The sequence below is a fragment of the Malus sylvestris genome, chromosome 6 (assembly GCF_916048215.2).
Source record: "Malus sylvestris chromosome 6, drMalSylv7.2, whole genome shotgun sequence".
Taxonomy (NCBI): Eukaryota; Viridiplantae; Streptophyta; class Magnoliopsida; order Rosales; family Rosaceae; genus Malus; species Malus sylvestris.
Window position 1 is genome coordinate 33,980,522 of NC_062265.1, and position 24,970 is coordinate 34,005,491.

The window sequence follows — 24,970 nt, forward strand, 5'->3', positions numbered from 1 at the left end:
AAGCCAAACATTATAAATGATTTGTCACCAACATTACTACAATCTAGTAGTATTTCTTTACACTTGTTAGTGAAAAATTCTCAAATTTGACTATTATGATGTTACAGTTTCGATAATTATGATTGACTTAAAGCAAAACCCAAACCCTCAATATCATTTTGTATATGAAATAAAAACGATAAAAATGAATTACACGTAGAATGGCTTTGTGAGTCTTTCCGAGTTCCAAAAAATATAACTGTCATGCCTTCGTCACCAGCTGATCTAATTTTTAGAGAAAAAAAATTTACAGGTGGTATCGGACCAAAAAATAACGACAAGTGAAAGGCCCAAAAGAAAATGAGATTGTGAGCCCAATCATCTTAATAAGATATCCAGCCCAGCCCAAAATGAAAACCTCGAAAAATCCTGCCGTTCAACTGTGTCAGATTCCCGCGCTTTCAGTCGCAAAACCAGAAGAACATGGACGACGACGGCAGCGATGAACCCTGGGAGCAACTAGACGTCGACGATTCGGACCTCATCTCTCTCAGTCTCCGCCCTTGCAAGCGCTCCGCCTCCCATTCCCTCAAATCAATTAATCCTCCGCCTCCGCCCAACCCCTCCTCGTCCTCTTCCGCCTCTCCGCCTCTCATTCGGGGCCCCGCCGGAGCCGTACAGGCCGCGATGCAGCGCAGGACCCAAATTCACCGCCACGGAGACGACCAGAACGTCGAGCCCATTCCGACCCAAGAGTTCGTTAGGAGAGTCGTCGAGAATGGTGATGATAAAGACACCGATTTCGCCGCCGATCCATGGCTTTCCGCTCTCGATTATGTTGCAAAGCAAGGCGCCGACTATCCGACGCCGCTGGGTTCCATCAGGATGGGGGTTAACACTCACAGAGTAGCTCAGGTATTTCCATTTCTGTTATTATTCTAGAAATTTGATAAATTCAAATCCTTCCCAAAATCTGTTTGGCTGGTGAGAAAACACTGGAAAGAAAAACCCAGTTTATCTGTTTGGTTGCTGAGAAAACACTGGAAAGAAACCCCCTTTTTATCTGCTTAATTCTACTTTTTATTTTTGTATATCATCATAATAAAATATTATAATGTTTGAAAACTCATGTGATTTTCTGGTTAATTAGGTTGTTGCTGTGATCAAATCTTGCACCCCAAATGGTCTTGGTGATCTCATGCTCACTCTCAAGGTTACGTTCTATGGACATGGTGGACATTGATAAATTATGATCTCTCTCTCTCTCTCTCTCTCTCTCTCTCTAAATTAGGCACTGCTCGCGTCAATCTTTTCACTTTGTGCAATGAGACAGTCTAAGTGGCTGAAATTTTGGTTTCAGGATCCTACAGGTACAATTGGTGCCAGCATCCACCACACAGTGCTTTCTGAGGGAGACTTCGGGAAGAGCATATCTGTTGGTGCAGTTTTGGTACTCAAGAAGGTTTGTTATTTGTTTTCTGCTTATGCTGGTGAAATCTAGCAGATTGGGATTATGAATATAACGACCTGTAAAATCTAGAAACGCGAAACGGGCCTTTGGGGTGTAGGTCGAAATGCCAACCTCGCGAAATTTTCTCTAAGCTTGAGTTCAATGCTTTTTATCAGGTTGCTGTGTTCTCTCCCTCACGCTCGGCATGCTATCTTAACATAACCAAGAACAACATGGTTCAGGTGCGTTCTCTTTCTTGTGTTGGGAGGATAATTGAGTAGCGGTGGGCACATACACTAGAGAGCAGTCATCTTTGATCATTTGACGACGCGTCTGGAGACTCTAAACCATCAATTTAGTTCCCACTTTTCATTTCTGTGGCCTTGGCGCCGCAATTATGTGACGTTTACAGAACCGAAAGTGAACTCTGATCACTTTTGTTTTCTGTATGATGATGAATTGTTACATTTGCAGGTCATCTCCAAGGATGGTAGACCTGTCGTGACAAACGATCTTCCTATTTCATCAGTCAACAATCCCGCTCCCAGCAGTGGTAAGTCATAAGTCGATCTTCTTGTATTGCAGCAAAACTTCTAGTGTCCCTGTGTTGCTTGCAGTGCGAGCAATGAGATTCTCACAGCAGTTATTATGGTTTAATCTCATTTCTTCGTAACAGACAGTGCTGCGGTAACTCATACGAGGTTTTGGGCGCCGCAGGAAAAGTTCCCTCCGCCACAGGAAAGCACCGAAAAAATCATGAATCATCTAAGACAAAGTTCTGCGGTAAGAGGGAGCGATCTTAACATTGAGAAACATATGGAAACAGATCATGCTGCGGCGCCAGGGATGAGCTGCTCAAGCCACGAGCAGCGTGGAAGTCCAACTGCGGATGTGGAGGTTCTTTCTTCATCGGTGAAAACCGCAATGCCTGATGGAACCACAAAAATGGCAATTAGAAAAGACCGTCTTGACAACGAGGTAACTGCAGCAGCTAAGAAGGCCAACAATCCTGGAGTGGCTGAGGGTGACAATCCATCGAGCACGAGCCGACCTATCAACCCAGTTGAGATCCCTGATGATCAAGAAGTTGGGAAAACAACTGGAGCTAAAAGGCCGAGGCAGCCACTGATTACGAGAGCTTCACTCCCGGAGTATACAGAAGAAGAGCTGGATCTTTTCGAATTTGACTAGGGCGAAAAACGATTCGTTAGGGTTTACTGGTAAACGGGTTCTTTCCCTCTTATTCGATCCAATAGTTTGTACTTTGGCTGAACTTTTCACATCTACTCGTAGCCGAGCATATCGAATGACATTATTTACGTTTACTGCATCGAGTGAAACCAATCAAAGTACAACAACGTATGCGAAAATTACAATGCAAAGGCAAAGATAAATATTGTAATGGCTGTGCTCATGATCGCCTTTAAACCTCATCTAAAAGCAACAAAATTGGCATATAGTTACAAATTTTGGCGACAATAACCTATAAACTGATCTGATCAAACAATAATCTAGCCCCCCCCCCCCCCCCCCCACAAAAAAAAACACCGTGATCATAAGAGTAAAGATTCTCAACTTCTCTCGAGTCTCGTCATCCCTCTTCTCATTCGATTGGTTTAGACATATGGGAATTGTCGACCGTCTAGTTTAAATGGATTTTACCTGGCCGAGCGAGCTTCAATAAGCTACTGGAACAGCTTCCTCAATCTGTCAGCAGCAGCGGCTGCTCGTTTGTTGGTTGGCTCAAGAACAAGTGCATGTCTAAAGTCTGCAGAATGAAGCGCCATTGAACCGGAGTTATTTTAGGAGATTGGAATGAATGAATTAAAAACACACAGATGTGCTTAAATAACACGAGTGTATTCCACGCTCTGAAATAGAATACCAAAACAATTCACATCTGCAACCAGTAGAAGCTACTCGTCCGTTGAGTGAATTTGGCAAGGAAGTTGCAAATCCAATCTCAAATTTCAAATATCTAATTTGCACCCGATAAACACTGTTTTCCTTAGACTTTCACACTAGGTTTCTAGCTTAAGGGTAGATCATGGGGGCAACACAGTCCGTCGGTCAGAACAAAAAAAAAAAAGATCGTACCCAGTGCACAAGGCTCCCGCTTTACGCAGGGTCTGGGAGAGGTGAATGTCGGCTAGCCTTACCCCCATTTATGGAGAGGCTGCTCCCAAGTCCGTCGGTCAGAACAAAGAATAAAAAATAAAAAAACAAACAAATCTGACCTTCAATCGCCTCCTTGTAATAACCAAGCATCTCCCTTGCAGTGCCTCTTCGGAAATAAGCTTTCACATTCTGAAGAAACATAAGTAGGCAACAATGGGTATAAAAACGCAATCAATAATCTGCACTCGAAGAACACAAGGAACACCATAGGGCCTATAGCATTCAACCGATAATTGGGAATATCCAATGATTAATACTTTTGGAGAGGAGTTACCTTTTTGTCAAGGTTGATAGCTTTAGTACAATCTGCCTCGGCTTGAATGAATCTAGACGGAAGAAGTAAATTAGAGACCTACCCCAAGATATCAACTGAGAGAATAAATGTCCCAACAGATAGCGGTACCTTTCAACTTCAAGATATGCTTGAGCCCTGTTACTGTAATACGTTGCATTGTTGCCACTAAGTTTGATAGCTTCAGAATAAAAGCCAATAGCCTTCTGCCAGTCCTTATCTTTGTATGCTCGATTTCCCTAATTATTTTGTAAGGATAACAGAAGAGGCTTTAGGATATGCAAATGCAATTCGGAAACGAGCTTGAATAGTCGTTATGCAAATAAGACTTGGTAGAAATATTATTCATGTCAATTCACCATTCAACAATGACTTTTGATCATCGGGACTGACGATCCTAGAGGTACCTTGACTTTTCCATGCAGAATAAGAGATAATAAGTCGACGGAACAGAGCTTAAATAATATTATGTAAATTCCAACAGAAATTTGATAACATGATGTCCTATGTTACAAAGCAAATCAACAAAGATAGCAACAACTTGAAAAGCAAAATGGACGATGATCACGAAAGCGATGACCTACCTTTTCCTTGGCAATTTCAGCAGACTGTTCCTTGGTGAGAGCATTTTTGGATGATTTGGATTTTGAAGCAATATCAGCCTGCTCCTGTAAAGATGTGTACATAGTGTGCAGTGCATCCAGTAAAAAGCGATCACCCCCATGCTTGGCTATGAAAGAAACTGAAACAGGACACTTGTCATGAAAACCCAGAGGTACTGTGACCTGAAGAGGAGACATCCACGGAGTACAGAAGATTAGGAGAAACTAAAATCAGTACAAACTTATCACTATGTATATGTAATGAATACATAATGATACACAAAGATATTAAAGATCGAAGACAGAGAGAGAGTGATTGATGGATTTTCACCTGACAACAACCTGACAGGCTCGCAATACTTAAGAGACCAAAAGCACGACTGCGGAAGTCCTCAGAGAGCATCTCCTTCCCACCAAGTTTCGAAGGGGGGTCAGCTATAGTTGGGATAACCAAAATTCCATCATCCTACACAAGCAAATAAAAGAGAAATCGTAATTCATATAACAAACCTCGATAAACACATTATAGATAATTACAAAAGGAAGCACTATAATTTATATTATACGATGTCCAGTCCAGTCCAGTCCAGTCAAGCTAATTTGGCTTTGTAATTAGTAAGACAATCTGTACGTATGTGTGCTTGAAAGTGTGCATGTATGTGTGAAATGTATTGAAATCGTAAAATATTAACAATTAATAAATTAATAATCAAAATGGCTACCTTCAATAGAGAGCTGACAGCTGCCTGTAATTCATTCCTAATTGACTTGCATATCTCAATCTCCTCATCGGATGCCTCCAGTGGCCCACATATTTGCATTGAAGTAGCAGACTCCAAAACAGGCTTCACCGAATCAATCCACTCCCCATGATTATGTCTGAACTCATGCCTGTAACAAGAAACACAATAAAGCTCCAATACTATATGATCCAGGAAAATTTTCGAAATCAAAGACAAATGGATAAACAAAGTGAAAAACTGCCTCCTTATGACAGCATATTTTACCAATTCTCAGGTTGAAAATTAATATTTTTAAATTTTTACAATCTTTCATGAGTTTTAGCTTCGCCCTTCCAATGCAACCATAAGAATACATTAAAGATAATTGGAATAGAAGTACAAGGACAGGAACATTTGGTCTCAAAATTATGACATATACAGAAGACTGACTACTGATAAATCAGCTCACCTTTGAAGAAACTGCACAACATTGGCAAGCAATTTGAGGGATGAAGTCTTTACTTCACCATTTGTCTTCTGGCCATGAAACTCTTTCAAGCTTGGAATTTTTGAATTGAAATAGTCCCTAAGATTTTCATGTTTCAACACTTGTTCTGGACCAGTTTATCGAGAACTCAATCAGAAAATTTTCAAAAACAGCAGTCCACCATGGACAAGAGCCAAAGAATGGATCTCTAAATCAAAGGAAAAGAACATACTTCCAAAAAGCTTCTCAGTGGATTTGATAACCACTTGAACAATCCTATCAATGGGAATCTTTACTTCTTGAAAGCAATCATCAGCTATTACAATTTGTCTTGGACTGCGTGAAACTGCATAAGGAAGTTGCAGCAGCACGTGTCCAACACGACGCAGGACACTTGGATCCCTAGCAAACCATCCTGTAAATGTGATCTTACAAGTCAAATAATATCCCACAATAGCAATAAATTAAGAGACAAAAAGTTACAAGTTTTCAGGCACGGATGGTTGCACATTAACATATATTGCTGCAGCCTGGCAACATACAGAATTGCATCCATACATACCAACAGTATCCAGACTTGTAGAAACAGGTATAAATCCAGCATGAGAAACAGAGCCATGCGAAGCTCGGAATCCAATGATGCCACAAGACCCAGCAGGTACTCTAACGCCACCAACAGTATCAAGGCCTGCACCGTGGTGTTAGCATGAAGTAAATATTACAGTATTACACATGCTGCACTGTTGAAATTGAAGAGAGAGTTTTTGGAGATACAAGGAGATAAAGAACATGCTGAGTATCCAAATAAGAGAATTTTCAGATAAGATAGGCAAAGGAAACAAAACCAAGTCATTCACACATGCATTTCCCATGTTCAAAGACTAATAACACAAGTTACAAAACTCAAGAGGAAATGTAAAGAAAATAAAGAACAATTTCAGAAAGGATAAGAAAAAGAAGCTCACCGAGTGAAAAATCAACAAGATCAGCGGCTACAGCCACGGCAGCTCCACTAGAGGATCCACCTGGTGTTCTGGAAGATGCTGCTGGATTGGTGGGGGTACCGTAATGCTTATTTTCTCCAGTAATACTGAAAATAAACACGCCAAAGAGAATTGGAATTATGTAATCCAGATTAAAGCTAGAGTTAGAGAAATTGAAGGGAAATAGAGATGTCATTAGTTTGTGTTGATCCTCAAAACTATTTTCCTTTTTCATATTGATTAGAGATCCTCACAATCACATTAGTGATATCACCTTTAGCCCGTCAAGGGAACATTATGCTCATAGTGATACATACCTATAAGCCAATTCATCCACAACAGTTATCCCAGTGCATGTGGCACCTCCTTCGACAAGAGTGGAAACCACAGGCGATGTCCGAGAAGCTGCATCATGTGTTCTTCCCCAATCAGGATGACCAAAACCAGTTACATGTCCCTCAATTTCAAATCTGCAACCATGTCACAAAGTTGTCCACTTTTAACACAAGCAACAAGTCTCAAAAATTACAACTGCAAAGCAAAAGAAAGAAAAAGTGCATTCGCGTGTCTGTGCATATCGACTCAATGCACAGAAAAGATGTTCATTTATTCTTTTAATGTCGCATTCGAATTCAGCCGTAACTGCCATCCTGTGTTCCATAGATGTTCTGGTTTTTTTATTTACTACTTACTCCCTCTCAATCACTAAAACACAGCAATTCTATCTAAACCGAAACTTATTACACAGTTCATGAATTTCAGGCCTTTTCGCCATCCAGGTACCAACCCAATTCAAAAAATCCTTTCAACTATCTACATTAACCATAACTTCAATCAGTTTTAATAAAGCTAACCAAAAGGCAAAGACTGAAACTTTCAAAGTTCCATCCTTTTCCTTTTTCTCAGCAGCCAAACAGAAATACTTTCTGTTTTTCCACTCTAATAAAATCTTGGGTTTCAACTCTTTTTTTTTTTCCAGAAACAAACAGATGGGAAATGGGTAGAGAGAGCGTACACGTCGGAGACGGCGAAGGTGAGGCCGGTGAGGGGATGCGGAGCCTTGGGAGGAGCAGGCTGCGGCGGAGGAAGAAGCTGAAGCCGCTCAATAAAGGCGCCAAAGTCTTCTCTGATGGTCTTCGTCAGCTTCCTTGTCACCAGGAGAATTCCAGCCAAACCCAAACCCAGCAGGACCCACAGATTGGCGGCCTGAGACGCCATGACTGTGTCTTTCTTTGAGATTGTTCGTCCGAACCCTCCGGAACTGCCAAACTAGCAAGTCAGGGTTTTAGAGAGAGAGGAGGAGGAGGAGAGAGAGGGAGAAGATAAATCAGCAACCAGCGCAGCGTAACCTAGGCGGAGAGATGGTTCACGTGGCTGAGGTTACTTGCTGTCTACATACAATGAAATATCACGAAGGTCCTCCAACTTTTCAACTTTTTTTGTTTCCATTTGTAGGTAGGTTCTCCAAGTTTCTCATAATATCAATGGGATCATAATTGGTGCGGATGCCAATAACATCTTCCTACATGTAAGGCTATTTCCAACCGAGAGCTGGTCAGATAGCTCGTTTTAGTTATCTGGTCCTCCAAGATATTAATATTTTAATGAATAGTACATTGTCATATTTGCCTCTGTCTCCAACCGAGGGCCATAGGGCTCGTTTTAGCCTTATCACAAAAAACTGTCTCCAACCGAGGATCAAAAGGTCAAACATAATTTATTATTTAAATTTAAAAACTATGGTTTAGGTATTTATAGGGAAAAAATTAGAATTTTTAAGAATTAAAAAAAAAGCCAAAAAAACCTTAAAAAAAATATTTTTGAATCCAACGGTAATTGGCGCCAGCTAGCTGCAGCCAGCCAGAAAAAACACCAAAGTTGTCGGTTATAACCAACAGGATTGGTGTTTTTTCTGGCTGGCTACAACCATTTGGCCCTTTCAAATTCCATGGGGCCCTATCAGATTCCACTAGCCTTCTGGCCTAACCCTCGATTGGAGACGGTTTTCTGACTATTTTTAGCCCTCTGGACCCTTCGGTTGGAGATGACATAACGAGATCATCTCTGGATCCCTTCCTCCTAATCCACCAAATCAGGGGATTCGTGCTGTTGAAAATTAATCCAACGGTTGAAGTTATTGTAACTTTTTAAATGGGCCCCTGGTTGTAGCCGTTAGATCAAATTTCAACAGCACGGATCCCCTGCTTTGGTGGATTAGGAGGAAGGGATCCATAGAGGATCCCTTTCCTTCCTACATTAATGGAAAATACAAATTTAAGGGCAATGTAGTAAACTTAACGGAAATTTAATGATAAGTTTATAATTTTAGGGCAATATAGTAGTTTAGTGACAAAAATTCATGAGCTTAAAAGTGTAAACCAAATTCAATAACGCATGAAATTAAAATTAAAAGAAATGCAGACATCGACCTGCGAACGAATGGAATGACCATACTGTGATGGAGAGTAAGGATGATTGAAAAAAGGAAAGAGGATGAGACTAGGAGGAGGGGGAGATGGGCTACCACCGGTCCCAAGCCAAGGTAAAGCGGTCAACAACGGAAAATTGTAGATTTAAGGTTATGATATGGAAAGGAGCAAGCGGCTCGAGAGATCAACTTTTATTTATCTTTGATTACAAGCAATATTACTATTCTAAGCTACATTAAGAGAAAGAATGAGGGTTAAAACCCGAGTTTTAGTGGATTGTAGAGAAATGTCTTACTCACAAAGACAATCCCTGCATTCCAATTCTTATTCCTTGTACTGCTAAACAATCACATCTAATGGAACACTAAACAATCTCCATTTTCCAAACAATCGAATAATCGCAAAACGTTGCTTGTATTCAATCAATTTATAACTCGCGAGCACCTCCGGAAAATTCTTTCTTCTTAGTGTTTGATCATTTCTGATGACCGATACCGCAAACTCAAAAAATGAAGTATAGAACCCAGGTACAAACTCCGTTGGGATGTCCAATTTACGCCTTAATCCTTGCAGGCTCTCCCACGGCTTGCTCCATTCTTGAGTACCATTCACCGATGCGTGTGTGCTCCACCATATCTTTACCCGACCTCAAATAACGGATTGGTCTTAGCACCCCAAAAACAGCAAGGTCGGCCAAATTCGGTTTGGAGCCCCCTGACACAAGGAACATATACGTGTGAACACCCATAGCTTACTTATCAAGGCTCACTCAAGGCAAAAAGTTGAGGCTCATGCGCCGAAACTCAAGTCAGCCATCAAACAGAGCTCAAATTGTTTGAGATAATTCATGCTAATGATAGCGCTCTCATCAAACGATAGTTGATGTTGATTTTCTTCCTAGACAAAACTTGTGCGAGAACATTCAAGTATCATATCACAGTCGAGAGCATTCATTTAATTTATTTTCTCATAAGCATATGCATCAATCTATTTCTGTTAGTGTCACTTAGTGAACGCAATCTCTGTGACAGAACATGCATATGCCACTAGTTAGAGCACATACCGAGGAAGTCCCGCCCATTAAGAGCATCAACCCATGTTTCTGCTGCTTCATACAGGGAGGCACGTTCATCAGTAATATTATATTTCTTCTTCAATTTCTTTGACACAAAATACATAGCTGCAGCACCAGCATACTTCACTGAAATTTTTTCGGTGTAGCTAAAATTACCTGCAGTTACAGCAAAACTAAAATCAGAATACAAATAACCACCAAAATCTAATGCTCAAGAGCAACGGGAAAAAACTGGAGTAAAAATTAGTACACAAACTGACGGTAACGAAGATTGTCTTAGCAGGCCCATAAAATCTGGGTGCATTAGATGGGATCTAGTCACCAACTTACCATTGCTAGTGATATAGTCAAAGGACTCGAGGGCCTCCGATGTATTTCGGTATATGTTTGGTGACAACATGTGCACCAAGTGATTATCAACCCACCTATACCACAATAAGAAGCACGCTGAAGTTAACAAAAATTTAATGATAATGCCCATTTCAGACAAAGTATCCGAGCTCATTTCCCATTTATAAAATTTCAGCACAATAAAAATCTTCTAAGACTCCGGCAAGTTGTGCTGCAAAATTACTAATCCAAAGGAATTGAGACGAGTATAATTCAAAGTGGTAATCAGATTACGGATTCTTCTATTCTTGTAAAAAGCTACTACAAGGTGAGAACTACTTGCAGCATTCTCACCTTTTTCTTTGTACCTTAGATAAGTAGAGCCATTAAGATTATGGTTCAGTGGCTCAAGCCGGCAACCTTCCCTAGATCTACTCACGGTATAATTATACCATTCCTCCCATTTTATCCAAACATGAATATAACTATATAAGCATAAAAAGCTATCCGAGGAAAAGATAACATACTGGCGCCACTTTTTCTCTTCATCGTCATCTGGAGAAGAAGCAGCTGCTCTCTCAGGAACAATTTTGCTATTCAACTGATCAATTATAGCTGCAAACAGGCACATGCTCAATTTTAATTGAGATATGTAATTATAGCAGCTATATATTCAACAGCACACAGATCATATTACTCTAACTAGAAATCAAACCGAGAAACTCAACAATTTAAGAACAGTCACAAGAACAGGTACCTGATGAGTCAACCAGCTGCTCCCCATCCACCATCAGTATCGGAACCTTCTTATAATCGGACCATTTAATCTCTTTCTTACTAAGTGGGTTGACCTCCACAACTTTGTAGGGTATATCGTGGTAATCCAAGAATGCTGAGACAATAATAAAGTATCCCCAACTCGTAAACAACACGATAATAACCATTTTTTGGATATTATTATAGAAGCAATTAAACAAATTAAAATGTACAAAACAGGAAAAAATGAAGGTGATCTTAATAACTTCAAGAAACTCCAAATGTGGCACAGTTTCTAATGCTTGTTTCGAGCAACTATTTGCCCAAATAGTTCGATTCTTAGCGAAAGTTCATAATCTAGTGTGAACTGCAAAGTAAAATTTTGTTCTTTTATGAACATATAACTGTTATAACTGCAGAGAAATTCAAATGAATGTTTCATCCATACTAAAATAGTAAAATTCAACATTTCATCACGAAATCTCATCCATTTTTCGATATTCACTGAAAAATTTAAACAATTCCACGAAATAATCAAATGCAACAGAAACACAACATCTCCAAAGCAATTCAACAAGCAAAGATTTAATTTTTACCTTTAACTTTGTTGCAGAAAGGGCATGCTTCGTACTGGTAAAGCACGACCTCCTTGGGAACAAGCGCAGCCGGAGGCGGCTCTTTCGCATAGACCTCCGGAGCGAGCGACGTGGCGACAGCGACCGAGGCCAGAGTTCCGGCGACGCCAATTGCCAGCTTCCGACCCGAACCTCCGGAAAACGAATCGAACCATCGACGACGAGCCTGAGAACCGGTGGAGGTGGTCCCGTACAGAGCAACCTGGAGAAGACCGTAGGTGGCGGGGGCTGACGTGGAAGCGGCGCCGCCGTGGGCGGTGGAGAGGGATCGGGAGAGGCGGGGGAGTGAGGCGAGAGTGGAAGCCCTTCTCATGGTGGACCGGCTTGAAAGCAAAAGCAGAAAGCCGATCGATTTGCTGTGGGAGAATACTCTGGAGAAGGTGAGAAAGAAAGGGTTTAAGTCGGGTTTGTGATCCAACTGTGTGGGGTTTTGGGTGTCCAAATCACCCGCTATTATGCGGGTATTTTTTTTAAGTACATCGATATGTTTTTAAGACTACGAAGGTGAGGGTTAAAACACACAATGAATAATTTAATTTGGTATTGAATTCGACATTTATGAGATTCGAATCTAAAATCTATCACTTCCAAATGAAGAAGAATACTATTATACTATAGTACTAAATGACTATACGGTTTTTTTTTACTTACAAAAACTAAAAATAATTAATTTCACACACCAAAAAGAAATTCGGGCAAAAAAATTATAAAATGTCAATTTCATTTGCGTGGACATTTTCACAAATCCACAAGTTAGTTTGACATAACTTTTCATTTTGAAACGTGAGGTTTGTTCGTCGTCTATTACTTTGGTGATTCGGTGAAAATTTATGTTAAATAAAAACTAAGATAACAAAAATATTCTCAATTTAATTGATAATGGGCCAAATTGATTTGATAAAGTAGAGAGTACTTTTGTCATTCTCCTTATTTAATGGAAATTTTCACTAATGACCAAAATGATTGACAGTAAATAAACTCATAATTAATTCTATCGATTTTAATTCTCAATTATCAAAGTGAGGGGTTATGACAATTTCAGAGACTATTTAGGTTAAAAAGTTTTTTTATTTTTTTTATTTTTTACAAACAATAGCATTAGTAGATTAAATTGTTAAATTTTATGATAAGAAAAATCGATGAAATCAAACTTTCACTAAGTTACATAAGTATTATTATTTTTTGTTACGATGGTAAAACGTTATCCCGAATTGTAAGTACATGTATCACACACTCTAATTTATTAATTTCAATTGAATCTCCTATTTTTTTTAATTTTCATTTTTTTTCTCTCTCTCTAATTTATTAAAACCCTCACCTTTTACCAGTAACCATCATCATCTTCTTCTTCCCCAAACGCTCCAAACTTCATTAACACACACACTCTCTCTCTCTCACAACAAAACCCAGAAGAAAAAATCTCGAGAGTAAATGTCAGCTGCTTCAAAACTCATGCGTTTTGGGACCTCACTCTTCCACGCTCCCACAAGAACTCTCTCTCCTCCTACCCCTTCACTTCTCTATCTGAAGCCCTTCGCCGCCGGACTGCGCTTCCCCCGGTACGCCTCCTCTTTGGATGCAATTGAAAGTATTGACACCGTCCCGGCCAACAGCACAGAAGCGCCGCCGCCGCACCACCCCTGGCCCGAGTGGGTGGCCTTCGTCGACCGCTTGAAGGCCAAGGGGTACTTCACCGGAACGCCGCCGAAGGAGAGCGATGTTTACACGGATATAAATGAAGTAAAGGAGGCCTCTTTCAGCTTTGCTCGTGACCGCTATGATGTTTTCAAGTAAGGTTCTTTGATTTGTGGTTTTGCTCTGTTTGTTGCCGAGAAAATGTTATTGCCTGTTTGGTTGCCGAGGAAATGTTGGAATACAAAGATGTGAATTTTGTGTATTTATTTGTGCTAGTTGGCAAGGAATTGGAAATTATGCCTTGAGATGTATGGATTTAAAATGCAGCTTTATGACCATAATTTTCCCCGAAAACAATGAGGAAGTCCTTGGAATGTAGGAGTATCGTGGTTTTTAGCATTTTCGGGTTGTGAGACTTTGACGGCCGCAGAGCTGCTTTGTGAGGGTTGGGAAGTTAGTTATGTGATATGGATGAACTCAAAATCTTCTCTGCAGCAATGCGAAGAAGATTCCGATAAAATAATTCATATTTTGATTGAGTTGTATCGAGTTATTATTGACCATTCTGTAATATTTGATTTTTGTGCAGATCGTTATCTATGGAAGATATTCAAGTAGTTGTGGAGGGTGGATGTCCCAATCTTTTCCGGAAAGCTGTGAATTCAGCAAAAAGATTGAGATTCCATTTGAGACTGGATGAAGGGGAGGTAGGTAATCGCTCTCATTTACCCGATTTATGTCTTACAGTTGTATATGAAAGTGCGGACATACACTTAAAAACTCTTTTACAACATGATGATAGAATACATATACATATATGTGTGTGTGTGTGTGTGTGTATTGTATCCTATTAATTTATATTATCCATCACTTTTCTTTCCAATGTTTCTATAGGAATTTCTTTATGCAAACCTTGAGAATTGTTCATTGTGATCTGGATGGTTCTTACAGGTTTGCGGTGGTTGTAATCTCCGAGGTTCCTGTGATAGAGCTTATGTGATTCTTAAGGAATCTGAAGCAGCAGCACGTACAGTGGATATAGTGCGAATACTATTGTTTTATGCGCTGGATCCCATTGTTTTTTATGAGGGAGAGAAACCGCCTGGTAGAGAGATTCTAGAAACATCTGCAAGAAAGCTGCTTTCTGAGTTGCTTCAACTCAGCGAAAGGGCTGTTGACCCATCACTTCCAAAGCCTGCTGCCAAAGCTATTGAGAAGAAGAAAAATTATCCAAGTTTCATTGGTGATGAACTATCTCAAGATGTTGAAATGAAGAGAGGAGATTGGATGTGTCCCAAGTAAGTCACACCAAGTTATTGTGGTCATCTCTTACCTTGTATGACGTTATGACTTGGTCAGAGGAGGTTATCTCCTCAAGTTAGGAGGCTTTTTCCTTGTTTTGTGTTCTTTTTATTTTGCGACAGATGATTATAGTATCCATGTGTATGTGTGTGTGGTTTTACTGTGGTAACACTATATCAGCGACATATAGTCATATCCATTCCCCTTTCCTGTGAATTTTGTGAAATATCCACAGTTGGAGCTTGTATACTTTATTTCAGGAATGATTGTCATGCTTGGTATATTGATATTATAAAACTTAGTTACTGGAATTGTTTGCTGACTCTTCTAGTCAGTTGTACTGTTTTATTCACTTGCTGCAGTTAGTACCATACTAGTTTCATGGTTTGCTGTTGTTATCTTGTTGCAGGTGCAATTTTATGAACTTTGCTAAAAATTTAAGATGCCTACAATGTAAAGAAGATGGCCCAAGAAAAGCTGACACGGGTGATCTCGAAATCGAAATGAAAAAGGGAGACTGGATCTGCACTGAGTAAGCCACTTCTTTTGCATGAGTGCTTACCTTGTAATCAGTTTTTTTTTTCAGTGTGTTGCTGTTATCAGTTTTTTACCGAATTATGATTCTTCCCTAGGCTACCACCATATGCTTGTGTTCCGAGTTTGACATATCTTTACTGGTTGCGTTTTGTTACAGGTGCAGTTTCATGAACTTCTCTAGAAATATACGCTGCCTAAAGTGCAAAGCTGAAGGGCCAAAGAGCGTTGGTGTACATGCAGTTGAAATGAAGAAAGGAGACTGGACCTGCCCAAAGTAAGTCTTCTTTTTGTCCTGACAACCAACATAGTTCAGCAACTCTAAATTATTTAAACTGAGTGCGCTAATTGTTTCCCAAGTAAAGTTCTATTTGATCACTTAGCTTATGTTCTTCAGGTGTGCATTCATGAATTTTGCAAGCAATAGGAAGTGTTTGCGTTGTCAAGATCCACGGCCCAAGAAAAATCCTGCAGACTGGGACTGCCCCTCGTAAGCCTCTCTTCCTCTTTCTTTGTTTGTGTGTGTGTGGGGTGTGGTTTAGATTTAATATTAATGTTAACTGGATATTTACAAGATGATTTTGTATACTGCAGATGTGATTTCATGAATTATGGTAGAAACGCAGTTTGCCTGAAGTGCAACTGTAAACGCCCTCAAGAAGAAACTACTGAGTACGAGGAGCAGATGTGGAGGCGTCCACGCTAGTGTGTTGTTAATAGGAACAAAGGCATTGTTTTCAATGAAGATATGCGCGTAACATGCTTACGGTAAATGTTGATGTTATAAGTTATAACCACCCCCACATTACTATCTATATTTCTATATTTCTCCCTTAAACATGTTTAAGTCTATCAATTTAGTCCCTTATCTTAAGTAATCCTAGACTTTGATCTAGATTCCTCATTTCTCCTAAACTGCCAAGTGGCAGCTCCCTAGCTCTCTTCTCTTTTCTCTCTTCCCGAGTCCTCCCTCTCAGACATCTCTCTTTCTCTCTCAGAAACTCTCACTTTCTATCTAAAGCTCCGAGAAGAGATCACCCATTCCATTGACAAATCAAACTTACAAATTCATTTCTAAAACCCTTTCGACTTTAGGAACCCAACTAGGTCCCTGCATGCACCTTCGACTCACTGTGAGCAATTTCACCATTAGCACCGAGAGCTTCAAGCTCCAACTTTGAGTCTCAGGTGAGGTTCTTCCCTATTTTCTTTTAAATTTCTGGGTTTGCATGTTGGTTTTATGACTCCGTGTGAAAATCAAAGTTTGAACCTTGTGGTTTTTCTGTGTTCTAAACCCCAGAATCCGGCGATAAAATCCGTCGAAGCTCGTACACAAACCTAGCCATTCTCAACCACGGTTGAGACTCACGGTGGTATATTCTCGTTCCTATCACTTCAGCTGTGCTGTTCTCTTCATTTTGGTGTTTATTTGGAGCTTGGTTTACACGTTCATCATCGGCCGAAGCTGTAGCAGCTCCAGCGTTCTACCCCGACCACCCTGCAGGCCATCAGGCCAGTTCAAGCCACCCACGGGCCTTAGCCCGTATTTGGACCAGCCCAGCTTTCTTTTTTTTTTTGGTTATTTGGCCTACGGGCCATGCCTTGCATGGGCCGAGTGTGTGGGCTGAGTGTATGTGTGTTGTGTGTGTGTTATGCCATGCGTGTGTGTAGGTGTGTGCGTGTACTGTGTGTGTATGGTGTGTGTGTGTCCGTGTGAGTGTGTGTGTGTGTGTGTAAGCGTGTGTGAGTGTGTGTGGTGCACGTGTGTGTGTGTGTGTGTGTCCGTGTGAGTGTGTGTGTGTGTGTGTGTGTGTGTGTGTGGGGGGGGGGGGGGGAACCACCCTTTTTCACCCTAACCCTTTTTAACTAAAACCTTAGGACCCAAAACCCAAAATCTTTCCTAGGCCAACTTCGATGTTCTGAATCCGTTTTTGGCGTCCATTTCCTGGAATTCTATCGTTTGGGCATAGTTTGATAAATTGGACATTTTTGTGCTTAGGTGAAGTTGCTAGTGGGGATTTCCTTAATCCTTTTCCGCACAACTCTGCTACTACAGAGTATGTGTGAGTGGCCTCTTTCTAAAATTTGCATAATTTTATAGTTTACTTGCATAAATGAAATGCATGGCTTACGAGTTTATGAACTGATTTTATGTTAAGCATGTTTATTGAAATGTTGATTTTTGTCTCGTTATTTTGTAAGGAATTAATTGTTGGCCTATATTGAGCTATATTTTAATATATCGTATTTTCTATAAAAACCATGAACTGGTAGACTATCTGATGGATGACGATAGGATGCTAGAACATGTTTTCAAAACCCATTTTTATAGTATAGACGATGGATGGTTTTATACTATGAAGTCGTTATATTTGAGAGGCGTAATTATTTGTGCCTACCTAGTGGACACTATGCCACCTGGGGAGAGGATCTGGTGTTGGCAGTTAGGCCGAGAGAAATAATCCCTAACTACGGGCTGAGGGACACGGAGCAGGCATTGGGCCGGGAGTTGGAAATCTTTGGCTACGAGCGCAGAGACCACGGTGCTGGCATAGGGCCAGGAGGTATATTTATTCAGTGATCTTACTGGCAGCACACCGTGCTTACGAGACGATCTGTGAGACGATTGATGTTTTGATTTCCACGATGTTTTTCCGTGCTATGTCTTTTGAGATGTTTTTGGCATGCTAGGGTTTTCAGTAAAAGTTTTGGGAGAGACAGGTATAACATGGCTCACTGACCTTTTCAATAGGATTTTGAAAACGAAGAAGATGCCAAATGAGTGGCGAACGAGCACTTTGGTGCCTATCTACAAGAATAAGGGTGACGTACAAAATTGCATGAACTATAGGGGTATTAAGCTAATGAGTCATACAATGAAGCTCTGGGAGAGAGTCATTGAGCATAGATTGAGGCAAGAGACACGGGTTTCGGACAACCAATTCGGGTTCATGCCAGGGCGCTCAACCATGGAGGCAATCTATCTCTTACGAAAATTGATGGAAAGATATAGAGATGGGAAAAAGGATTTACACATGGTCTTTATAGATTTGGAAAAAGCGTATGATAGGGTCCCAAGAGACATTCTTTGGAGGATTTTAGAAAAGAAAGGAGTACGAGTAGCATATATCCAAGCTATAAAGGATATGTATGAAGGAGCAAAGACTGCCGTAAGAACTCATGAAGGACAAACCGAAAGCTTTCCCATAACTGTAGGATTACATCAAGGCTCATCCTTAAGTCCTTACCTTTTTGCGTTGGTAATGGATGAGTTAACATGACATATTCAAGATGATATTCCTTGGTGTATGCTTTTCGCAGACGATATAGTGTTGATAGATGAAACTCAGGAAGGGGTAAATGCAAAGCTTAACCTTTGGAGAGAAGTGTTGGAATCTAAAGGTCTTCGCCTAAGCCGATCAAAGACAGAATATATGGAGTGCAAGTTCAGTGCAAATGGAGGCCAAAACGAGTTAGGGGTGAGGATCGGAGATCAAGAAATACCAAAGAGCGACCGTTTTCGTTACCTAGGATCTATCTTGCAAAAGAACGGAGAATTAGATGGAGATCTCAACCATAGAATACAAGCTGGATGGATGAAGTGGAAGAGTGCATCCGGCGTGTTGTGTGACCGCCGTATGCCACTGAAGCTCAAGGGAAAATTTTATAGGACGGCAATAAGGCCAACGATGCTGTATGGCACAGAATGTTGGGCGGTGAAGCATCAACACATACACAAAATGGGTGTAGCGGAGATGAGGATGCTTCGTTGGATGTGTGGGCACACGAGAAAGGATAAGATTAAGAATGAGGATATCCGGGGTAAAGTAGGAGTAGCCGAAATTGAAGGCAAGATGAGAGAAAATCGGTTACGGTGGTTTGGACATGTGCAACGAAGGCCTACTGACGCTCCGATTAGAAGATGCGACTATGGGACAGAGGTTCAGGGCCGAAGGGGTAGAGGAAGACCTATGAAAACTTTGGAAGAGACTCTAAGAAAAGACTTAGAGTACTTGGATCTAACGAAGGACATGACACAGGATCGAACACAATGGCGTTCTAAGATTCATATAGCCGATCCCACTCAGTGACTTGGATTTTCCAAGTCTCCAATCGAGAAGTTTTCCTCACTCGAGAAATTAAGGGAACACTACCCCAACCTACATGCTCCACTCAGAAAGCTTCAACATACAAGCTTCAACAAAAGAAAATTCAAAGAACTTAGCGAAGAAGGTTTTGGTGTATTTAACACAATACGTTGAAATGAAGGAAAACTTATTTATTGATATCCCCGATAAGCTACAAATGTGTACATATACATGAGTCAAAATAAACAAACAAGAGGGAGCCTTCACAAGGGTTGCTTAGGAGAAGTCTCAGCAGTCGGTAGAGCCCCAGAAAGAGAAGGCACCGGAGGGGGATCATTAGGAACCTCAGTACTGGACAGAACCCTAGAAGGAGGAGGCATCAGAGGTTGATTATTTGGAGCTTCATTACGCGGTACAGCCCCAGAAGACGAAGGCAATAAATGCCTTTGGAACAAACCCACAAATCTCTGATGATCAAGTAAAACCTGACCATCAGTTTCCTTCATCTGGTCAAGCTTCCTCTTCATGTTTGTAGCATAGTCATGTGCGAGCCGGTGCAACTGTTTATTCTCATGCTTGAGCCCTCTAATCTCCTGTTTGAGACTCATCACCTCAGCCGCCAATGATTCAACTTGGCGGGTTCGAGCAAATAGGCGTTGGGCCATATTAGACACAGAACCTGCACACTGAACACTGAGAGCCAGCGAATCCTTAACAGCTAACTCATCAGACCGTTTGGAAAGTAGTCTGTTATCTTTGGGAGAGAAGGTTCCTGGCCACCACCGCAGCAGTCATATCATTCTTCATCACGGAATCCCCAACGGTAAGAGGACCAGTAGGGGAGACGAAAGATGGGCGCCATATGTTGTCTGGAGAAGGCGGGGCTGCCTCTTCAACAAGGTTCAAGTCAAAACGACGGTCGGAGGGGCCAGACATTTTCAAAGGTGTTGAAGAGAGAAGAGGTTGGACAAATCAAGATCTTAGAAGTGCAAGAATGGAGCTTCTACTGGTGGAGATTCAAGTGTGCTTTGGAACTTAATGTCAGCCCCTATAAAAATCTGCACTCGACGGATCTTCAGAAATCGAAGAGGCGTTTGCTTTCTCAAAAGCTGGGCTGCTTAGAGACCACGAGGGTTGATCTCAGAAATCGAAGAGGCGTTTGCTTTCTCAAAAGTTAGGCTGCTCAAAGACCACGAAGGCCGATCTCAGAAATCGAAGAGGCACCTACTTTTCCAGTCTTGTCAGCACCTGTCACACGCACACTCAGCTTTGCGGAAATTATGGGCATTCTGTCGAAGACTTCTGAGGAAGTAGAAAACACATGAATCTTACTGTTCAATCACCCACTTCCCACACGCAACACTAGCTCATGGGTACCACAGATAACTTTGCCAAAGTTCTCTGCCAAAATTGAGCACGTAAAGCTTGCAGCTCCCACTACATCGCTCTGACCAAGAAAGGTAAAAGAATAGCAAAGAAACAGCACTAACAAAGTTTAGACCCATAAATTTTGAAGGTCTAGCTACCATATTATTACCCACAAGGGTAAAGGAACAGTACCACTGCTGGATAATTGGAAAGTCCCTGTGTGTCAACCTCTGTGCTTCGTGGCAAGGTAGACTAGTAAACATGCCCAACCTTTACTCACACTCGAGAAAACACTACCAATAAGATTGCTTGCTCCAAAATCGAAGAGGCACCGTCCTCCGAATCTCGAGAGCCAGACTCCCAACATGACTACTTTCTCAAAAATCGAAGAGATGGTAAAGGAACAGTACCATTGCTGGATAATTGGAAAATCCCTGTGTGTCAACCTCTGTGCTTCGTGGCAAGGTAGACTAGCAAACATGCCCAACCTTTACTCACATTCGAGAAAACACTCCCAACAAGATTGCTTGCTCCAAAATCGAAGAGGCACCGCCCTCCGAATCTCGAGAGCCAGACTCCCAACATGATTACTTTCTCAAAAATCGAAGTGACACTGCTCCCCGAATCTCGAGAGCCAGACCCCCATCATGATTGCTTTCTTAAAAATCGAAGATGCATCGTTCTCCGAATCAATCGAAGAGACGCTCGCTTTCTCAAAAGCTGGGCTGCTCAGAGACCACGAGGGCCGATCTCAGAAATCGAAGAGGCACCTACTTTTCTAGCCTTGTCAGCACCTGTCACACGCACACTCAGCTTTGCGGAAATTATGGGCATTCTGTCGAAGACTTCTCGAGAGCACATACCACTTTTTCAAAGTGCTCTGACAGAGTTAAAACATGTGAAGCTGGCAGCTCCCACTACCGTGCTATGACCAAGCAGGGTAAAGGAATAGCATTACTACTTGTTGTTAGGGAGACTCCTATATATGTCGACCTCCATCCCCAACGGACAGGCAGACCTGCAAAAATGTTCAACCCTTCCTCATATTTGAGAGGGCACTCCCAACGAAGCCTTTCGAAATATTCAGCTTTTTTTCCCCCCGATAATACCTTTGCAAACAAGCTATACTAGAGCAAGAATATCTCATATCATCAGGGTTAAAAGCAAGAGTATCCCATATCATGCTTTTTCCCTGTCTTTTCCTTTGGCCTTGTTGTTACCTGCAAGACAAGGAGAAAGAGAGCAATCAGTCAGCACTTGGAATCAAGCTTCCAGCCAGGAACTGACTGCCTGGAACCCCTTACCTGATTACTTACCTGGCATTGCTCTCGAGTACTCATCTTCAACATCTTATGTTTCCAGGGAAGATACCGCATCTGCTTGAGGAACAGATAGGGCAAGTGCGAAGGATACAAGGAAGCATGTGGAGACAAGCGTAACAGCACACGTGCCGATACATCCATTACTCTGTCAAAAGCAAAAGTATCCCATATCAGCAGGGTCGAACGTACTCTAGATTTGATAGACTTGTTTTGACCCTCAAATTCTTCAGTCGGCTCTGGAGGAAACCAGAAAACCCTCCAGCTCAGTTCAAGAATAAGCCTGTGGAAAGTTACTTCTTCAAAAGCAAAAGTATCCCATATCATCTCTTCTCATCTTTCTTCTCTTTATCCTTCATGCTGCTGCAAGATGGGGAGAAGGTGAACAATCAGCCGGAGCTCTGATTGCTTACCTTGTCTGTCACCTCTTTCAGCAGATCCCCTAGCTCGGCGACTTGGGAGACTCCTACTACATGGTTTGTATCGCGCTTGACCAAGCCTGAAACTACAAGTAAGCTTCAAGTGAAATTGATACATTACCTTGTGCATCTCCACCAGTTAAAGATACCACCCCTGGATGGAGGAAGAGTACTTCCAGAGAAGATGCTACATCTACCTATGAGACAGATAAGGCAAGTCAAGACGATACCACACTCCGATACTTAGAAGTTTCGTGATTACGAGATCATTCTCTCACAATATTTCCTAATGTCATTTGTACTAAATCATTCACTTGTACTCACTAAAGGAGAGCTTGAACCTATGTACTTGTGTAAACCCTTCACAATTAATGAGAACTCTTCTATTCCGTGGACGTAGCCAATCTGGGTGAACCACGTACATCTTGTGTTTGCTTTCCTATCTCTATTCATTTATATACTTATCCACACTAATGACCGGAGCAATCTAGCGAAGATCACAAAAAGCGATCGTTTTTGCTGCCTAGGATCTATCTTGCAAGAGAACGGAGAATTAGATGGAGATCTCAACCATAGAATACGACCTGGACGGATGAAGTGTAAGAGTGCATCCGGCGTGTTATGTGACCGTCGTAGGCCACTGAAGCTCAAGGGAAAATTTTATAGGACGACAATAAGGCCAACGATGTTGTATGGCACAGAATATTGGACGGTGAAGCATCAACACGTACACAAAATGGGTGTAGCGGAGATGAGGATGCTTCGTGGGATGTGTGGGCACACGAGAAAGGATAAGATTGGGCATGAGGATATCCGAGGTAAAGTAGGAGTAGCCGAAATTGAAGGAAAGATGAGAGAAAATCGGTTCCGGTGATTTGGACATGGGCAAAGAAGGCCGACTGACGCTCCGGTTCGAAGATGTGACTACGGGACAGAGGTTCAGGGCCGAAGGGGTAGAGGAAGACCTAGGAAAACTTTAGAAGAGACTCTAAGAAAAGACTTAGAGTACTTGGATCGAACGGAGGACATGACACAAAATCGAGCGCAATGGCGTTCTAGGATTCATATAGCCGACCCCACTTAGTGGGAAAAGGCTTTGTTGTTGTTGTTGTTGTTGTATATATGAATTTGGTCCACTCACCTTTGTTTTGCGCCCCCATTCAGGTTTTGGTCTTAGAAACGAGGACTACGACACAACATACGAGGCATTCCCCTCCCAGTAGCAGTCTATCATTCACTTATGTGATATCTTGTAATGATCTTTCCTTTTGTGATCTTGAATTAGAACGTATTCTGTGCACTCTAGACATTTCCTTAAACTTTGTTTATTACCTTTAGATTCTAATGATTATTCATGTTCATTTTCTCCTAATCATTACTCTTGTATTCAATAAATGACTTTCGTCACCTTCGGTGTCGGCCAACATGTGCCTATCCGGATATTCAGAGAATATCGGGGTCGGGACGTGTCAGTTGAGCACCCCGTAACATATCAGGCTAGTGACTACATACATGGCAGAGTGGTTCTAATGAACTGTCTGCGGTTTTAGCTTATACACTGCCAAGGACAGGAACCATTTGTGACCAATGATCTTATAGTTTCTATGGGAAGGTGTTCTGTTTAAGGTTTTCAACTCTCATTAGATGAAAAAACAACAGTTTCTGGCTTCTTGTGTTATTTTTTCTTATCCCCGGAAAGACTCCCATGTCCGGAAACCCAGAAAAGGAGAGCAAGCGGTGAATCGCGACCAGATACTCTTGGTAACGAAGGAAGGTGAAGGCTAATAGGAGGGAGTCATCAAGCAGCAATTCGGAGAAGTAATCCTCGACGAGCTCTTCGACTTGTATCGTAAGAAACTTGAAGAACAACCCTTCATCTTTGACATGCTATTGTTTTGGTATTTGAATTGATTAATTTAGCAAGAGTTGGTCTACAATTTATGCTTTGACAAGTCAAGTAATAACACGCATGGGACGATGACATGTCGACATATAACAAAATAATGACTACATTTTGTTTGGCGTTGGGTAAATATAACCACATAATGTCTACATTTTTCTCTTTTGACTTAGCATGATGAGTCGCTGATGACATGCTGCAACTCGCTCTATTAGGTGGTTTCTTGATATTTAGATATCATTTGATTTAGCAGCACTCAGTTTTTACTTTGTAAAGTAAATTTGAGTTCAAATTTGATGAACAGTAGTTGTTTGTAATAAAATAATATTAATTTACGTGTTCTTGTTAAAAGATGTGATAAGGAGACAGAGGATCAAGACAAAATGAATAGAGGAAGACCTAGGAAAGCTTGAAATAGACTCTTAAGAAAATAAATCAAGTACTTAGAGCTAACAAGAGACTTAGCATAAAACTGAACACAAAGACG

At 41.3% G+C, this 24,970-nt stretch overlaps 4 protein-coding genes and 1 pseudogene across 7 annotated transcripts; 2 read left to right on the top strand and 3 right to left on the bottom strand.

The window, feature by feature from the left end:
* Positions 1 to 374: 374 nt before the first annotated feature.
* On the top strand, positions 375 to 2,759 carry LOC126626644 (uncharacterized). Its single transcript, XM_050296014.1, has 6 exons — positions 375 to 894; positions 1,130 to 1,192; positions 1,340 to 1,441; positions 1,606 to 1,671; positions 1,904 to 1,982; positions 2,106 to 2,759. Exons 1-6 carry the CDS (start codon positions 463 to 465, stop codon positions 2,618 to 2,620), a joined length of 1,257 nt encoding a protein of 418 aa, XP_050151971.1. The 5' UTR covers positions 375 to 462; the 3' UTR covers positions 2,621 to 2,759.
* LOC126626643 (translocon at the outer membrane of chloroplasts 64-like) lies at positions 2,732 to 8,084 on the bottom strand. Its single transcript, XM_050296013.1, has 13 exons — positions 7,709 to 8,084; positions 7,011 to 7,163; positions 6,676 to 6,800; positions 6,273 to 6,398; positions 5,943 to 6,125; positions 5,693 to 5,837; positions 5,224 to 5,392; positions 4,833 to 4,967; positions 4,484 to 4,684; positions 4,011 to 4,138; positions 3,882 to 3,933; positions 3,667 to 3,736; positions 2,732 to 3,197 (listed from the first exon to the last, which is right to left on the bottom strand). The coding sequence occupies exons 1-13, from the start codon at positions 7,909 to 7,911 to the stop codon at positions 3,115 to 3,117; spliced, it is 1,773 nt and encodes a 590-aa protein (XP_050151970.1). The 5' UTR covers positions 7,912 to 8,084; the 3' UTR covers positions 2,732 to 3,114.
* Positions 8,085 to 9,272: 1,188 nt separating this feature from the next.
* LOC126627504 (uncharacterized) lies at positions 9,273 to 12,376 on the bottom strand. Its single transcript, XM_050297080.1, has 6 exons — positions 11,880 to 12,376; positions 11,285 to 11,419; positions 11,055 to 11,142; positions 10,528 to 10,622; positions 10,186 to 10,353; positions 9,273 to 9,836 (listed from the first exon to the last, which is right to left on the bottom strand). The coding sequence occupies exons 1-6, from the start codon at positions 12,229 to 12,231 to the stop codon at positions 9,676 to 9,678; spliced, it is 999 nt and encodes a 332-aa protein (XP_050153037.1). The 5' UTR covers positions 12,232 to 12,376; the 3' UTR covers positions 9,273 to 9,675.
* An 824-nt stretch (positions 12,377 to 13,200) lies between these two features.
* LOC126626924 (zinc finger protein VAR3, chloroplastic) lies at positions 13,201 to 23,955 on the top strand. 4 transcript variants are annotated; one of them, XM_050296325.1, is made up of 9 exons: positions 13,201 to 13,708; positions 14,143 to 14,260; positions 14,505 to 14,851; positions 15,265 to 15,387; positions 15,550 to 15,666; positions 15,787 to 15,879; positions 15,984 to 16,577; positions 16,690 to 17,953; positions 23,748 to 23,955. In XM_050296325.1, exons 1-7 carry the CDS (start codon positions 13,350 to 13,352, stop codon positions 16,093 to 16,095), a joined length of 1,269 nt encoding a protein of 422 aa, XP_050152282.1. In that variant the 5' UTR covers positions 13,201 to 13,349; the 3' UTR covers positions 16,096 to 16,577; positions 16,690 to 17,953; positions 23,748 to 23,955. The 4 variants fall into 4 exon arrangements, with proteins under 4 accessions (XP_050152282.1, XP_050152283.1, XP_050152284.1 ...); XM_050296326.1 differs by having other exon boundaries at positions 16,690 to 16,762; XM_050296327.1 differs by lacking the exon at positions 23,748 to 23,955 and having other exon boundaries at positions 15,984 to 16,157; positions 16,485 to 16,577; positions 16,690 to 17,649.
* LOC126626930 (uncharacterized) lies at positions 19,654 to 21,930 on the bottom strand (annotated as a pseudogene).
* Positions 23,956 to 24,970: the final 1,015 nt, after the last annotated feature.